The 16,469-nt window shown below is 50.9% G+C and overlaps 1 protein-coding gene across 1 annotated transcript in view; it reads left to right on the top strand.

The window, feature by feature from the left end:
* Positions 1-15,601, top strand: part of JPH2 (junctophilin 2) — a 63,168-nt gene extending 47,567 nt beyond the window's left edge. The window contains exons 3-6 of the mRNA XM_057530022.1: positions 9,713-9,831; positions 10,878-11,590; positions 12,253-12,346; positions 13,791-15,601. Of these exons, the coding sequence (XP_057386005.1) occupies positions 9,713-9,831; positions 10,878-11,590; positions 12,253-12,333 (913 nt within the window). The 3' untranslated portion in view covers positions 12,334-12,346; positions 13,791-15,601. The remainder of the gene's footprint in view (positions 1-9,712; positions 9,832-10,877; positions 11,591-12,252; positions 12,347-13,790) is intronic.
* The last annotated feature ends 868 nt before the right edge of the window (positions 15,602-16,469 follow it).

Raw genomic sequence — 16,469 nt, 5'->3', positions numbered from 1 at the left:
TGAGGGTATCACTGCTGGTAACCACTAGCCCTTGGCTCTATGATAGGCACGATGAATGCTAGGGATGCCCACGCCCCTGGGGGAAGAGGCATGGTTGTGGCCAGTCCCAGCTGCTGGGGTCTTCTGGCTTAACTGAAGTGTGTAGCAGATGCGTGGGTCAGCAAAGGCTGTGATGCCAGACAGATCTGCAATCATGTTCCAGCCGGCTCTGGATCTCACTAGCTATGAGCCGTGGGCAAATAATTTCCTGAGCCTTCCTTTCTTCTCCTGTACAGTTGGTCGTCGTGAGGATGACATGAGATCACAGAGGTTGTTGTAGTTTCCTGTTGCTGCTGTAACAAATTACCACAAACTTGGGGGCTTACAACACAGATTTATTCTCTTACAGTTCTGGAGGTCAGAAGTCTGAAATCAGTCTCAGTGGACTAAAGTCAGGGTGTTGACAGGGCTGGTTCCTTCTGGAGGCTGACAGGAGAATCCAATTCCTTGACTTTTCAATTTCTTGGTGTTTGCCCCCATTCCTCGGTTTGGGGCCCTATCCTGCATCTTCAAAGTGCATCACTCGAGTCTCTGTTCCATCATCACATCATCTTCTCCTCTCCTGTGGTCCCATCTGCCCCTGCCTCCCTCTTATAAGGACACTTGTGGTTACATTTAGAGCCTGCTTGTATAATCCAGGATAATTCCTGCATCTCAAGATCCTCAATTTAATCACATCTGCAAAGCCCCTTTTGCCGTATAAGGTAACATTCATTGGTTCCAGGGATTAGGACCTGGATATCTCTGGGGCCATTATTCAGCCGACCACAAAGATCAAGTGTCTGGCACATAGTTAGCACTTAGTAAACAGCAACTCATTACTTTGCCTCCCCCTTAGAGGCTGGGTCGGGGGAAGGGGTGTCACTTACCCACCCACACATGGTGAGTGTGAGCCCCCTTCCCAGCTGGGCTGGCGGCTCTTTTTCAAGAAGGGGAGAAAGGTTTCTGTAAAACATGATCTGGAACAGGTCACCTCCATGGCATGGGGATTTCAGGCTGGGCTTCCAAGGTCGGGAGGTCCTACCTAGGGCCTGAAGGGGGGCACAGCCCCCTAGACTCAAAACCCATGCCCCTCCACTTCAGCTAAAACAAATTCACTTTCTAAAATTTTCAAACACTTGCATAGAGCTTTCTATGTGCCACGTCCTGTTCTAAGTGCTTTAGGTACAGTCATTCACTCTATAATCCCAACAACTCTGTGAGGCAGGGGCTATTCATATCCCCATTTTACAGATGGAAAAAAATCAAAGTACAGAGAATTATGTAAGCCACCCACAGTCAAAAAACAGTGTTCTTAACCACCTCAAAATACCAAAATATTAACAGCAATTTTTCTTTTTTCAAAAAAATCTGCTTATTTTCCAATTTTTTTGATGATGAAACCATATTATTTTTACTACATATTTTATATATTTATAATATATAATATAAAAATAACAAAATAGAAATTATAAACATGTAACCCACCACATGAGCTTTCCGCCTGCCCTGTAGCCTTCTGTTTGTTCTCAAAACTTTTCACCTTGTCTTATCTCTGACCAGACTCTACCTCCTTCCAGAGCAGGGGCTTAATGTTCATTATAATAATAATGGGCAAGTGACTTAACCTCTCTGTGCCTCAGTTTCTTCATCTGTAAAATGGTTGTGGTGCCTATCTCCTAGGGCGGTATGAATCCTTAGTTTATTTCCCATTTTTTCTTATTAGAAGTAATGTTTCTAGATCTAAATGTAAGAAGTAAACTATAAAACCCTGGGGATAAAATATAGTAGTAAATCTTCGGACATTGAGCTAGGCAAAGCTTTCTTAGATATGACACCAAAAGCACAGGCAACAAAAGAAAAATAGATAAATTGGACATCATTAAACTTAAAGACTTCTATGCTTCAAAGGACACCATCAAGAAAGTGAAAAGACAACAGAATGGGAAAAATATTTTCAAATCATATATTTGATAAGAGACTTGTATCTAGAATATATAAAGAACTTTTACAACTCAATAATAAGACAAAAAATTTGAAAACAGGCAAAGAATCTAAATAAACATTTCTCCTAAGAAGATTCATAAATGGTCATTAAGCACATAAAAACACGCTCAACATCATTAGCCATCAGGGAAATGCAAATCAAAACCACAATGAAATGCACCTCACAAACCACTAGTGTGACTAAAATTTAAAAATGAATAATAGTAAGTGTTGACAAGGAGGTGGAAAAATTGGAACCCTCATATGTTATTGGAAGAAGGTAAAATGTTACACTCAATTCAGAACCAGTCTGGCAGTTCCTCAAAAGGTTAAAAAGAGTTATCACATGACCCAGCAATTCCACTCCTAGGTGTATACCCAAGAGAAATGCAAACATACATCCACCCAAAAACTTCTACACGAATATCCATAGCAGCATTATTCATAGTAACCAAAAGGTGGAAACAACCCAAATGTCCATCAACTGATGAACAGGTAAACTAAATATGGTTTATCCACACAGTGGACCATTATTTGGCAATAGAAAGGAATGAAGTACTATTTATGCTGCAATGTGGGTGAACCTTGAAACAATGTTTACATGACATATCCTTCTACAAATGCATATTTAAATCCCAATTTTTTGGCAGTCCTTAGCATTTTGGAAGGGAATTGCTGGTAAACATCATTATAATAATAACAAAAACTGTAACAATAATGATAGCTAATATTTGTTAAGTGCTCAGTTTATGCTAAGCACTTTTGTGCAATCTTATTTCAGGCTCCCAGTAATTTTGTGAGTTAAATATTATTAACCCCATTTCACAGTTGAGGAAACTGAGGCCAGAGAGCAAAGGTCAGGTACCCAGAATACGATGGACGTGAACTTGTACCCTTAATCCCTCTGGTGAAGAGTTTCCCAGCAGGGCTTAGCACACGTTTGCCAAATGAATGCAGTCCAGGCAAGACCGGACCCTTGTCTACATCCTTGTTGGAGGGCAGGGGAACTTTCTCCCAGGGAGCTATCTGGGCAGGTGGCTGGACACTCCAGCTGTGGTTCCTCCTTGAGTTTACTCTGACCATGATTGTTCTGGGGGCAAACGGCCACAGCCAGCCAGAGCTAGGGGCGAGGGGCTATTTTGGGAGAAGACAGGGCGGTGGCATCTGAAGCATCCCCTCAGGAAGATTTGGCTGCACTGCCCTTATCGACCACCTCTGCAGCTTCAGAGAGGCTGGCAGAGGCCTGAGTTGGGGGCTCTGATTATCTGCCTCTGTCCTCCAAACCTACCATGGGCTCCTTGTTCTGATGGATTTCTGAAAATCTTTTAAGTGAACAAATCAGTGACATTAAGTACATTCAGGTTTTTTGTTTCAGTCGTCTAAAAACAACTGTGCTTCTTACATATTTTATTAACAAGCACCTAGATAGCACTTCCTGTGTCCTGGCTACTGTTCTAAGGGCCATATGACTGTTTATTCATTTACTCCTTACACTGTTTCTCTGAGGCAGGTGCTGTTATTATCCCCATTTTACAGATGAGGAGACTGGGGCTCAGGGGGCTCAGACTTGCCCGAGGGTATAAGGAGCAGAGCCAAGGCCTGACCCCAGACAACCTAGCCAGAGCTGCCCCCTCTTAGCCACACCCCCATGCAGTTTAAGGTTTTGCTCTGCACCCCTGTCCATCCACTGATTTTCAGAGATGTTGCATAGTTGACCTGGCAGGGCTGCATTAGGTTGTGAGCTCCTCAGGTGGCTGCTGGGTCTGATTTTTCCCCATCCCTGGTCCCAGCACGTGGAAGACCTGGCCCAGTTAGTTAGTGCCAGGAAGGCAGCGGCTCAGTGTAATGGGGAAGAGCTTGGGCAGATGCACTTTCTAGCTGTGTGACCTTGAGAAAGTGACTTCACCTCACTGAAGTCATATGTGTAATTGTGGCCATAGCACAGAGCTGGGCACAAAGTGCTCAACCAATAACAGATCAATATTATTAATAAGAGTAGTAGAAGAGACCGTTGTTGAGTGGATGCATTAGAACAGAGGTGGGCAAACTTTTCCTGTAAAGCACCAGGTGGCAACTACTTAACCCTAGATAATAGTAAACGAATGGGTGTGGCTCTGTTCCAATAAAACTTTATATGGACACAAATCTAAATTCCATATAATTTTCACATCATAAAATTACTCTTTTGGGTTTTTTTCCACACCTTTAAAAATATAAAACGCATTATTAGCTCACAGGTGGTACGGAAACAGGCAGCGGGCTAACTTTGGCCTGTTGCCCTAATTTGCTGCCCCCTGCAATAGAATGTGAGCTCTAGAAGGGATTTTTGGATACTTGGTTTGCTTTTTTAGTCACAGTGCCCAGAATAGTGCCTAGCACATAGTAGGCACTCCATAAAGTTGTATTAAATGAATGAATCTGGGTGTTGAAGTGGGTCTTGAGCTGGCCCTTTAAGGCTAGGAGGTAGAAGGATTGAGAAAACATTCCAGAGGGGAGAACAGCCAGAGCAAAGGAGTCAGGGGTACATCCTGTGGGTGTCTCCCTTTGGCCCAATGAAGCCATTGGTGGCCTGGTGGGAGCCTGGGCAACAAGGCCAGATCTAATGGGGCGGTTAGGGGTCTGGGGTGGGCAAAGGAGTCAGGGGTGGGGCTGGATACTCTCAGAAGTGCTTCCCCTGGGTTATTGCCCTGCCCCAGCCCTGAACCACCACCAGCCCTATTTTTAACCCTGCTGACGAAAGAAAATCTGTTGAAATCAAGAAGGGTGACTGATCCCTGCCCCACCCCCTGCCCCAGTTACTGCTCCCTCCCTTCTCCCCATTAGGGGCAGAGCCATCCTAAGAGACCCTCCCCAAGAAACATCAAAGTGGTCATAGGAAAAGAAATGGTTCCTGCGCTTCCCTAGCAGGACCTGGACTCAGGGAGGGATCCTGGTGCTTGAAGAGAGCCACTCAAGGCTCCTGGGGGGTTGAGCAGGCTGGGAACTGCCCAAGAGAAAGCTGGATTTTCTCTCTGTCTGACTAGTGCATGCTTCTCAAACTTTAATGAGCAGTGGAAGCAGCTGGAGGTTTATAAAATACAGATTTCTGGGCTCCTCCTAAGAAATTCTGATTCAATAGATCTGGGGTGGAGCCCCCAAATCTGCATTTTCAGCAAGTGCCTGGATGATGAGGGGCTGGGGGGTGGTGCATGGACCACACTGTGAGTGCCACTGGACCAGAAGATAGCCTTTGGACCACAGCAGTTCAGCCTGCCCTGGTAAGCTGCCAGATACACCCCATCAAGGCTGCCTCGGGCCGAGAATCTGGAGAGCCTTGAAGGCCACGCTAAGTAGTTTGGACTTTATTTTCAGCGCAATAGGAAACCTTGCAAAGACTTTCAGCAAGAGGTGAGGCCACGGGATGTATGGGTTAAGCAAGCTGCATGTAATTGGTTGTAGGAAGTGAGCCTAGAGGCAGGGAGGCTACAGATGGGAGTGGGGGACCTTGCAGGAGGAGTGATGGAAGGAAGGAGAATGGGCAGATTCAAGAGCTATAGGGGGGAAAAAAAAAGAGCTATAGGGGGAGCAGGAGAGACAGGAGTTGGTGGTGGTTGTCTGTGAATATTGAAAGGTGAGGAAGGAGGGTGTGGGAGACGCTGGGATTCCTGGCTTGAAGGCTGGGGAGCTAGGGAGCTATTCCTGAAATCAGAGGCATTTGTGGGGGGGGCGCTGATAAGGTATTCAGTCGGTCAGATTGATGGATGTGGGCAGAGGAGCGTGCTTCCTTTAAACCCAGCAGCCCTTATTGCCTTGGGCTGTGTGGCCACTCCCCTCTGACCCCTGTTCTGGCTGCCCTGGAGGGTCCACCGTTGATGCCCCAGAATCTTCCAGGGCTCAGTGTGAAGGCTGCCATTCTGGCCTGAGGAGTCCCGCAACACAGCTTCCCAGGGCACCGGGAAACAAGCCTCATCCAGCTTACATTACCAAAAAAGGACATTTTCTCAGTTGGAGAGTTTGCCCAGCCCTTTCCCTCCTCCCCCAACCTGGGGTTTCAGGTTTCCAGGGAAGTGTCTCTGAAACTTTAGATCTTTGAATCACACATACCCATGTACAGGCAAATATGAGTCTGGGGATATGCATGTACCACACTCGGTTTTTATTTTTTAATTTTTTAATTGAAGTATAGTTGATTTACAATATCATGTAAGTTTCAGGTGTACAGCACAGCGATTCAGTTATATGTATATATATATGTATATATATATTCATATATCTAGGTATGTATATACATATTATATATATATATATTCTTTTTCAAATTCTTTTCCCTTATAGGTTATTACAAAATACTGAGTATAGTTCCCTGTGCTATACAGTAGGTTCCTTGTTGGTTCCACACTTGATTTTGATGTCACAAATGTCATCTTCCTCCTTCTCCTTCTTTTTCTCCTCCTCCTCCTTCTCCACCACCACCATCACCACCACCATCACCATCATCATCATCACTCAGCCCCATCCCGGGCTAAACACTTTCATGTGTTGCCTCTCAGTAGTTTTCACAGCAACTCCAAAAGGGCAGAATTATTGTCCTACAGATGTAGAAACTGAGGCATAGAGAGGCAAAGCCACTCACCCAAGGTCCTAGAGTCCCAGTGGGGTCAGGACTAGGGGGAGGCGAGTGAGGAGAGTCATACAAATGCCGGGTCTGATTTGGCCTTTATTTAAATTTTGTTCATAGCTTGCTCATCAAGGATTATTTTTGCATTAGTTTGGACTTTTAAAAATATGGCGTTCGAGTATTATTTATCTGGATTACTGAGTTTTTTGGCATACCTAAATTTTGAGCCTGAGGTGAATGCCTCATTTGCACCCTAGCCCCAGCCTTGGCAGAGCCAAAATTGGAATCCAGGACTGCTGATTCCAAAACCATGCTCTTAACTATTTCCTATGCTGCCCGCTTACGCATACATACGTGTACGTGTGCATGCATGCATTCATTTATGTATCCTTTCATTCAGTAAAATATTCTTTTCTTCAATAAACATTATTGTGGCAGTGGAGAGGGCAAGGGTTTAGAAATCAGACAATTCTGGGTTTGAACTCCACTACTCATTATGGAGTGGAGATACAGCCGGTGGTTAAGGGCACAGACTCTAGATCCCAGAAAGCCTTGGTTTGAAAACTTGCTGTCACTTGCTGGCTGGGTAAGTTTGGTGGGATCCTTGAAGCCTTCTTATGCCCCGGATTTCGCCTCTGTAAAGAGGGATGATGGTGATAACATCTACCACATAGTGATTGGGGAAATTAAATGGGTTAATTTCTATAAAGCCCTTGATATGTAGTAAATGCTTTGTAAGTGTCAACTGTTACTTTGCATCCTTGAGCAAGGTACCTGTTTGATACTCAGTTTCCCCACCTGTGAAATAGAGACAGTAAAAACTACCTCCCAGGCAGTTTTGAGGATTGAAAGGGATAATGTAGGCAAAGGGCTTGGCGTTTGGAGGGAGCTTAGTAAAATTTATCTCCCTTATCGTGGGCCCAATTCCATGCTAAAGACACACGCAAATCAGCTCCCCGAGGAACTGACTCATCTGCCCATGGGGACACCGATTTGACCTTTCAGTGCCCCAAAGGCACGAAGCTCTTACTCCCTCTCAGGGCCTTTGCACGTGCTCTTCCCTCTGCCTGGCTCACTGTCCCCACCTCACGTCTGATGGGCCAACTGGTGTGTCAGTTTCAGCTCTCAACTTAAATGTCACATCCTCCAGGAAACCTTGCCTAATCCCGCACCTCCACTGCCGATCCATATCAAGTCTTCCTGTTGTACATTTTCATTGCATTCTGTACTCTTCCTTTATAGCACTTCTCACAATTACACTTTTTATTTAATTACATTGTATTAAATAATTTTGGTTGTTTGCTTCCAGCCCCTCTCCCTCACTTGAGAGGGGCTTGTCTTGTCCACAGGAATCCCAGCTTCCGGCCAAGTGTGGCACAAGCTTCAGAGCAGCACAGGCTCTGGAATCATCTTGCCTGGGTTCAAAATCTCAGTTCCTGCACTTAAAGACTTTGTGACCTTGGGCAAGTTACCTACCTTGCCCGTGCCTCAGTTTCCTTTTCCGTAAAACAGGGAAAATAATAACAGCACCAGCTTCCTAAGGCATCATGATGATTACATGAGATAATCTTCATAATTCCTTTAAAACAATGCCCACTGGTAGGTGGGGCTGTTAATATTTTAACAGGTACTTCTCCTAGTTAGGCTAGATTAAATAAACTGAAATAAACATCCCCCAAATTTCAGGTGCTTAACGCAGTAGACATTTAAGGCTTGCTGAATTTAATGTTTAAATTTAATGCTTAAATGTTCCACATTTAATATGGGACTTTGCGGGGCTGGGGGGACTTTGCTCTATGCAATAATCATTTGTGGACCCAAATTCCCTCCACTGTGTTTCTGAACCTGGGGTCCACAGGCGGTACTGTGGAGAGAAATCAGGGAGTCCGTGAACCTGGATGCTGCCTTAGGTTACATTCCCTAGAAGCTGAGTCTGAGATGAGGATCCTTGTGCAGACGATTTATGGAGCAAGTGCTCTCAGGAGAGAGGGGGAGTGAGAGACGCAGAATCGGACAGGGAAGTAGCCAAGCAGAGATGTGGTCTTAACCTGGAGTCCAGCTTCAGCCTGATCCCATGGGGGCTCTGGAGCCTGACTTGTACCTCAGAGTTGGTTCCTCTTGGGGCAAGAAGGGGCTGGCTGGTGTCATTAGTCATTGGTTATGGGCTCCCTGGGTTGGGGAGGGGTTGTTGACCTCAGGAACAAGGTGGCTTCTACTGGTTGCAATTCTCTGGGAGAGCAGTGAGCCATTAGCAGTCAATTCAGAAGCTAGGGCTGGGTGCATTTGCCCAGCGAGGGGATCTAGGCAGGGAAACCACATCTTTATTTTTACTAACCTCTAACTGAACTTTAGTATTTTCTTCAATTATGGAAGTTGGCAATAAATCAACAGTAGTATTAGCAGTATCTCTGACTTTGTCACTAATAGAAATCACATACATTTTCATGTCACATTACTGTTGTTGCACGTATCCTTGAAATATCCTTTATGTTAATCTATACTTTTAAATTATGGTAGTTAATAGACCCGCTAGATATTTTGTTTAAAGTGTTAATAAAGAATATACATTATTATATTACAAATTTGTCCCTTTAAATATTTTGGTAACAGTGTGTCAATATAATTGCATCCCTTTGTAATCCTGTGTAATTTATGCATTTTAAAACATTCCAAGAAGGGGTCCAGCGGTGTCACCAGATGCCAGGAAGATCTGTGACACAAATGAGGTTAAGTTCCCTGTTCTGGGCCTTGGCCTCTGCATTTTACCAGCAACAGGGGGAAAAGAGAGGACAAAGAGGATTATAGGGGAAGTTTCTGTGGGCCAGGTCTGGAAATAGCATAATCCTGTCTTCCCACAATGCTTTGGACGGTCACCTGACCACACCTAACTGCAGGGGAGGCTGGGAAATGTAGTCCATCTGTGTGCCCAGAATGAAGAGGAAGTGGTCTGGGGAATGCACAGCAGTCTGGACCACAGGGCTCAATAAATATTCATTGACAGCTGGAGTGAATGAAAATTCTGTCCAGGGTGTCTCTTTGTGGGTTGGGGAGGAAGGGCAGAGGGCTAGTTCTCTGGAGGGATCCTGAGTCTCCACCATGTTGTCTCCTTAGGACAAGTCACGCCAAGGCCAAAGCTGAGGCAGCAGAACAGGCTGCCCTGGCTGCCAACCAAGAGTCCAACATTGCCCGCACTTTGGCCAGGGAACTGGCTCCAGACTTCTACCAGCCAGGTAGGGCCAACCAGGGAGGGGAGGGGCAGGACGGGGTAGGGGTAGGTCCTGGGGGGGTGGACACTTTTTCTTTGCTTGCTGGAAAGCTGAGATGCTCAAGTGGGTCCACGCATGCCTTTGAGTTCCAGAATCTGTGGAGCGTGGTGCAAGCATGGGATGAGTACAAGCATGACACAAGGGGACTCATGCTGAGATTGTGGCGGGGTATCAGAGGCTCCCCCCACTCCAGCCCGTCTCTTCTCTCTGGGAAATGGGGCTGCAGAGTAAGGAGGACCCCCTGACTCTGATACAGACTTTGCATTTGGATAGAGCGGTGGGAGCCCATCAGGGTGGGGGATCGGTGCTGCCTGCACTGAGGGTTTTAAGGTGAGTGGCACGATTAGATTTGTATTTTCTAAACATTCTGGCTGCGGCCGGAAGACCAACGGGAGACTAGATGGAAGACCGCGGAGCGCAGATCTGTGCCTGGGAGGTCAAGTCGCTTCCCATCACAGTGCGCCCCCTGCTGGTCCAAGGAAGAGCGACCCTGGCTGGCTGCCTCCGCCTTGGATGGTCATAGCAACAGCTGTCACCACGTGCCAGGCACTGAGCTCAGCATATTACAGGCATTTTTTTTTTCCACCCGATTAATCCTTCCGTTAGTATTTATGAAATAGGTATGACTGGGCCCTTTTTTCAGGTAAGAGAATGGAAAGAGACCAGTGTGACCATAAAGAGTATAAACTCTGGAGCCAGACTAGCCTGAGTGCCAGTCCTGGCTCTGCCCTTGGTCAGCTGGGTGACTCTGGGCAAGTGATTTTTACCTCTCTTGAGCCTCCTTCTCTTCATCTGTACAATGGAGGCTAAATAATAGCATCCACCTCATAGGGTTATTAAAATGATTAAATGAGTTAGTATTGGGGAATTGCTTAAAACAGTGCTTGGCACTTGGTGGCCGTAGGTTAGGGCTGGCTGAGTACATAAATGAGACTCAGAGCGGCTTGCCCTGGGTCATCCAGTGCTGGGACCGGGGTTCGAATGCAGCCTCCCCGTGTGGTCCCCGGCAGGTCCGGAGTATCAGAAGCGCCGGCTGCTCCAGGAGATCCTGGAGAACTCGGAGAGCCTGCTGGATTCCCCCCACCGGGGCCCTGGCGCCGCAGGCCTCTCGGAGCGGCCCCGCGAGAGCCCGGAGCTGCACGAGCGCGAGACCCCTGCGCCCGAGGGTGGCCCCCCGTCGCCGGCCGGGACGCCCCCTCAGCCCAAGCGGCCCCGGCCGGCCGCGGCGTCCAAGGACGGCCTGCTGAGCTCGGGCGCCTGGAACGGCGAGCCCGGCGGCGAGGGCAGCCGGCCGGTCACGCCGTCCGAGGCCGCTGGCCGCAGCAGCCCCGCGCGTCCCGCCAGCGAGCGCATGGCCATCGAGGCGCTGCAGGCGCCGCCCGCGCTGTCGCAGGAGCCCGAGGTGGCGCTCTACCAGGGCTACCACAGCTACGCCGTGCGCACCGCGCCGCCCGCGCCGCCGCCCTTCGAGGACGAGCCCGAGCCCGAGGTCCCCGCGGCCGACTCGGCGCCCGCGTCCCCGGCCGCCCCCGGGGCGGCGGCCCCGCCACGAGGCTCCGCGCCCGAGAGCCCAGCCAAGCTGGAACCCAAGCCCATCGTCCCCAAGGCTGAGCCCAAGGCCAAGGCCCGCAAGACGGAGGCCCGGCTGACCAAGGCCGGGGCCAAGAAGAAGGCTCGGAAGGAGGCGGCGACGGCGGCGGAGGTGGAGGTGGAGGTGGAGGAGGTGAGGCTGTCGGTGGGAAGTCGGGGTCCCCAGGGGTGGGGGAGCTGGGGGTGGGATTCGGGGGCAGATGGCGGGGTGGGGGGCGAGGGTGATGGTGCAGGACAGGGCAGGCGGGATGTGGCCTTAGTTAAGTGCAGCCTGATTCACGGTTACACGACACAGTTCCCCCCACCTTGGGGCAGGGGGCGGGCCTTTGTGCCCGCTGTCTGGGCAGTTCTTTGGAGAAGGAGGTGGCTGGGAGTCCTAAGCGGCTGGGGTGGGGTGCACCTGTCCATCAGGCTCGCAGCCTCAGCTGCAAGGTGTAGCAGGGAGGGGCCCAGTGGGGGGCTTGGGTCCTGGACCCCTGGGCTTGTTATAGGAGGTTGGGAGCTAGGAACTGCAGCGCCAAAGACTGAAGCTGGGCTCTGAGCGACTGACAGATGTGGCCCCGGAGGAATTAGCAGCGGGGAAGGCCGTGTTCTTGGGTTCCAGGCCCAGCTCTGCCCACTGTGTGCTCTGGGATACGTTCTTGCCCCTCTCAGGACCCTGAGCAGTATTGGTTAATTATTTCCAAGAATCCTTCCAGCGCTGATGGTCTGTCCCGGTGCTGGGCACAGCAGTGAGCAAGAGCATGGGGCTGTGCTCTCCCGGGGACTCAGGCAGCCTCTCTCCACTGTTCCCAGGTCCCCAACACCGTCCTCATCTGCATGGTGATCCTGCTTAACATCGGCCTGGCCATCCTCTTCGTTCACCTCCTGACCTGACCTCATCCACCAGGTGCGGCTGGGAGGAGGGGATGGGAGCCCCTGGGGAAGGAGAGCGAGGGCCAGCTCCCTACCGAGCGACCGTCCTGTGATTAATTGAGGTCCATCCCCCAGCAGAGGCAGGGACCTAGAGTGTGGATTTGAGAGATCATCTCTCCCCAGTACACAATACACACACACACACACACACACACACTCACACAGACACACACACACGTACACCCCCTCATTAGCTCAACATTCGCAGAGTACCGGATCTCTGTCAGGTGAGCACTGGGGGTGTCATTCATTCATTCATTCATTCACTAAATCATCATTCATTTAACCACAGTTGACTGAGCACCTGCTCTGCTTGGATCTAAGGATTCAGCGGGGACTCCCTCCTGCCCTAAGAAAGGGGGTGAACATGAGAGTAAACCTTTAACTTACGGCTCATTATGTAAAAGTCTTGCAGTTCAAACGTCAAGCAAAACCTTTCTTGACTCCATCCCCCCAGACCCCCGCAGGTCTAGACTGAGGCCACCTGGGATGGCTGGGTCCTCTTCTCTCTGTCCTCCAATTCTCTCTTGCTCCCACCCTCTACTCGCCCACCCCCCGCCCCCGCCCTCAGTCCTCTCTTCCTGAGACCCTGCTGTCAGTCAGTTGCTTCCACCAATTGGTTTTCTCCCTGTGATGGAGCTCAGGGGCTGGGTAAGGTCCGGGGAAAAGGAAGTGGGCTGGGCTGGGGTGAAGGAAAAAGGCCCTCGTTGGTCTCAGGGTGAAATATCTACAAGGCAAATAAAATCTTTCTCCTGCCGGGACCAGCCTTCACGCTGTACATCCTGTGCTTGGTGATGCCAACAGAGTTTCTGCCTCTTGCCCTCCCCCGCTCCACCAGAGACCCCCTCCCTTGATCCTAGCTTAGTGTGGGCTGGAGGTTCCTACTCAATCCCAGAGGAAAAGGAGAAGGAATTCTTGTCCTGTCACCGGGTAAATAGCCAATGACAATATTAGCCTGGTAGGTGCTGCCGTGCGGGTGGATGCTGAGCTAGGCAGGGTCCATGTTTCGTAGGGGATCTGGGAATGATTGCGGCGGGGACTGCCAGCTTCCTGACCTGAAGGATGCAGAGGGGTGAGCCAGATGGCAGTGGGGGAGGAGGAAGAAAGGGAAGAGTGTACCAGGCAAAGGGAACAGGCAGAGGCAGCAAATAGGCAGTGGCGGCATCCAGCGGGGGCCTTGCAAGGGCCAGGGGAGGCCTCCGGGACTTGTATGTGGTCCCACTGAGTCAGAGCCAAGGGGCAAGGCTGCCCTGGGGGCTTGGGGAGGCGGGGCTGGTGGTGGTGATGGAGATCTTGCCCCAGAGAGCATCAGGCCTGAGGCTTGAACCCTGCCTGGAGCTTGGCTCAGCCTCAGCCCTCCCTGCCTTTCTCCCCGCTCCCTCCTTCCCTCGCCTGACCCTCTTGCTGTCTCTTTGCAGAGCCAGGAGTTCCTGCTGAGGACGCGTGGACCCATCTTTTTGCAGTGCCAGGCAGGGCAGCCGAGGAGGACTGGACTCTGGACCTGGATGCCGGGGGTCCAGCTCGCATCCACACCACAAACATTTAAGGAGGTTTCCCGTGGCGCCCATGCCCGACGCAGGTGGTGCCCAGAGGAAGAGAAAGGGCTGGGCACCCTCCGGGAGCTCTCTGTCCAGCGGCAGGGAAAGCCTTGAAGGCAGAGCCCTGGTCTTGAACACCCTGATCTGCTCCGTCCCCCATCCTCATCCACTCCCTCGCCTTGCCCCTAGGTCACCCCCTCCCTGGGCTTCTCTGTGTTTTGGGAGAAGTCACCAAACCAGGATGTTATATCCCAGTCCCCTTCTTTCTACCCTCCCTTGCTTTCTTTTATCCTCTGGCTGCTGGGCTGAAGCCTCCCGGGCAAGTGGAGGGAGTGACGAGATCCTTGCGGTGGGCCAGTGAGGGAGACGCTCTGACAGCCCAGCGGCCCTTCCCTTCGCAGTCCGGACCCCGCCCACACTCTGTCCCTTGCTTACAGATGTTCTGGATGACAGTAGAGGAAATGGACATGTTCCATTTGAATATCCCAGGATACAGTGCTTCTGTCTCCTCCCACTGGTCCAGTTAGCTTCCCTCTGGACCAGTAGAAGAGGGAGAGACGTGAGGAATTGGGGCCTTTGGCTGGGAAGCCACTGACCAGGTGGCCAGGGGGTGGGGGTGGGGAGAAGGGCTGAGGGGTGGTGGGGATGGCCCTGTCTCTGAGTGCACCTGAGCCTGGGGCTGGCATTGCATGTGGGGCTTCCAGGATGCTGAGGGGGAGAAGGGGTCGCCCTGCAGGAGGCGTGGGGCTGGTGCAAAGCTCCGGGGAAGCCCCGTGAATTGACTTGTCCGCTTCCGCTCCCAGGGGCCACCGCAGGCTCGGGGGAGCGTGAGCATGGAAGCCCAGGCAGATTTCACTGGGGCTGACTCTCAGGCAGGTGTGAGACAGGCTGCTTGTCAGCCAGCGTTTCCCAGGGAGAGGGGAGCAAGTCTGGGGCTCCCACTGGGCACAGTCTGTGATGATAAGCCCCTCGGCTTGCTTGGCAGAAGATGGTATTTGCATGTAGCCCGTTAACAGATGTTTTGTACCATGCTGATCTTTCCGGGCCTTGGTGTTTGCTGCAGGTGGGTGGAGGCTGAGGGCTGTGGCCTTTGCCCCGGGGAGGATGGAGGGCAAGTCTTCCAGGCCCCTGCAAGCTGAGCTGGGGGAAAGGGTGTGGCCATGGCATCTAAGCAGAGCTGGAGGCAGCAGCTGCTCTTCTTTGTTTCTCTGCTCCCTGGGGGCTGGGGCGATGTGGTCTGGCCTCTCCAGGGCAGCTCTTTGACCTGAAGTTTGCTTCTGATGGGGTCGGCTTTCCCTCCCTCCCTCAATACTTGGGAACCTTCCCTCCAGCTTCACACTTGCTGTTTCAAGCACCGATGGGGTCTCGAGGCGCGGTTGGAACCTTGGACTGCATTTCCGCGGAGAGCAGCCCGTGGGTTCTCCCATCCTCCAAGGGCTCTGCCTCTGTGTGTGGGCTTCTCTGGACAACTGGGGAATGAGGGGGGCGGCTGGGGGCACTGCTTAGGGCTGACAGCCTCCAGGCCTCGGCTCTGAGGTCACTGTCGAGGGTTTTTGGTCTGACTCGGGGCCAGGGATAAGCCTTTGGCTGCCAGAGCTCCCTCCCGGGGCCTTGTTTGGGGGCTGGTGTTTGGGGTGAGGGTTCAGGAAGCTGCCGTCTGTGCCATAATAAACTTGCATCTGCTCACAGGCTCTGGCTGGGCTGCAGTGTCTGTTTGTGGGCTCAGGACGAGGGACTGGCTGAAGGAGGAGAGAGGCCAGGGACCCTGGGTCATGCTGGTCCAGGCCCTGTCTCTCTCTCATAGTTCCCATAATACCTCCTGAGGGGCGGCTGAAGGGCTTCAGTTCTGGAGGGGGTGCCCCAAAGGCCACAGACCTTCTAGGGCAGACCCTGGGTTTCTAAAGCAGACTTCCAGAAGATACCCTAAGCAGCATATAGTAGAAGAAAGAGCCTGCCTTTTTTTTTTTTTTTTTTTTTAACTCTTTGGCCACACTGTGTGGCATGAGGGATCTTGGTTCCCAAACCAGGGATTGAACCCATGCCCCCTGCATTGGGAACGTGGAGTCTTAACCACTGGACCACCAGGGAAGTCCCCAAAGAGCCTGACTTTTGAGATTGGCCTCCCCGGGCTCTAGTCCTGCTCAGCGTACTTATTTCGCTTCTCTGAGCCTCAGTTTCCTCATCTATAACATGGGGGAAATAATAATACTACCTCCTGGGGTTGTAGTGAGGATAACATTAAATGTTGAAGCTTATGTAAAGCCCAGCTGTTGAGAGCAGTGAGAAATGCAGACTCTCCATTTCGGGATCCTTACTGCTTTTGCACTAAAGTGCTGTCATCAGTCCTCTCACAAGCCTTTTGCATTTTGATTGAGACCCCAGAAGCCCCAAAGGGGTGGAGATGATTCAGGCCCCCGTCAGAGAGCCACAGAATGTCTCGGTCAGAGGTGGGACCCAGAGACCATCTTCATACTCTACAGAGGCTCAGAGAGGAGAAGAGACTTGCCCAAGGTCACACAGCAAGTCAGGGGCAGGAAAGCAGTTATCTTGTTTGTGGAT

This window comes from Balaenoptera acutorostrata, chromosome 15 (genome assembly GCF_949987535.1).
Source record: "Balaenoptera acutorostrata chromosome 15, mBalAcu1.1, whole genome shotgun sequence".
Lineage (NCBI taxonomy): Eukaryota > Metazoa > Chordata > Mammalia > Artiodactyla > Balaenopteridae > Balaenoptera > Balaenoptera acutorostrata.
Note: the sequence above shows the minus strand (reverse complement) of the source record. Positions and strands in the feature narration are given on the sequence as shown.